The 661-nt window shown below is 46.4% G+C and overlaps 1 protein-coding gene across 1 annotated transcript; it reads left to right on the top strand.

The window, feature by feature from the left end:
* Window positions 1-86: 86 nt before the first annotated feature.
* Window positions 87-657, top strand: LOC106108180 (TBC1 domain family member 20-like; the record flags this gene model as incomplete). The annotated part of the gene is made up of 2 exons (XM_013289282.1): window positions 87-289; window positions 507-657. Coding segments are annotated over 2 exons (354 nt in total), but the record flags the coding sequence as incomplete, so codon positions are not given.
* Between the last annotated feature and the right edge of the window lie 4 nt (window positions 658-661).

Here is a 661-nt window from a genome sequence, read left to right as displayed (position 1 = left end):
TTCGTGCGAAGATGTTAAAGCGGGCTCTACCACTGTAAAAGTTGTTACTTAGTTGTTACTGTAAATCAATTTTCAATGTGTTCCAGGGTTACCACGACGTGGCAATAACATTATTGCTAGTCTGTGGTGATAAAGCCTCATTTCCATTGCTGTGCCGGCTGTCATATGGCCCGCGGGCACCGCTCGCTCCCTTTATGCAGACCACCATGCAGCCCACGCAGCATTTGCTCAACTACATGCTGCCCGTCGTACGGAGAGCTGATGACAAGCTGGCTGAATGCTTGGACAAGTAGGACATTGTATTATTTATTAAATATGCAGCTGATGTGGATGAAATATCTTGTCATGTTATTCTTTGCATAAAACTATTGACCATCAGTGATGGTTTTGTGGGAATGGTCTATATATTGAAATGTTATTGTTCAATAGACTTTTGCTTTTACATTTAGACCTTATTTATGTGGCCTTACTCGTTAACAGTTTAAATGTTGAATTTAAATGTAAAGGTCTGGTGTGGGTACGATGTTCGCGCTGCCGTGGTACCTGACGTGGTTCGGGCACAGCCTGAACCGGTACTCGGACGTGGTGCGCCTCTACGACTACTTCCTGTGCGCGCCCCCGCTCTTCCCCGTGTACGTGACAGCCGCGCTGGTGCTGCACC

The sequence above is a fragment of the Papilio polytes genome, unplaced genomic scaffold (genome assembly GCF_000836215.1).
Source record: "Papilio polytes unplaced genomic scaffold, Ppol_1.0 DF821769.1, whole genome shotgun sequence".
Taxonomy (NCBI): domain Eukaryota; kingdom Metazoa; phylum Arthropoda; class Insecta; order Lepidoptera; family Papilionidae; genus Papilio; species Papilio polytes.
The sequence above is the reverse complement of the archived record's forward strand: the minus strand, read 5'-3'. Positions and strand labels throughout refer to the sequence as shown.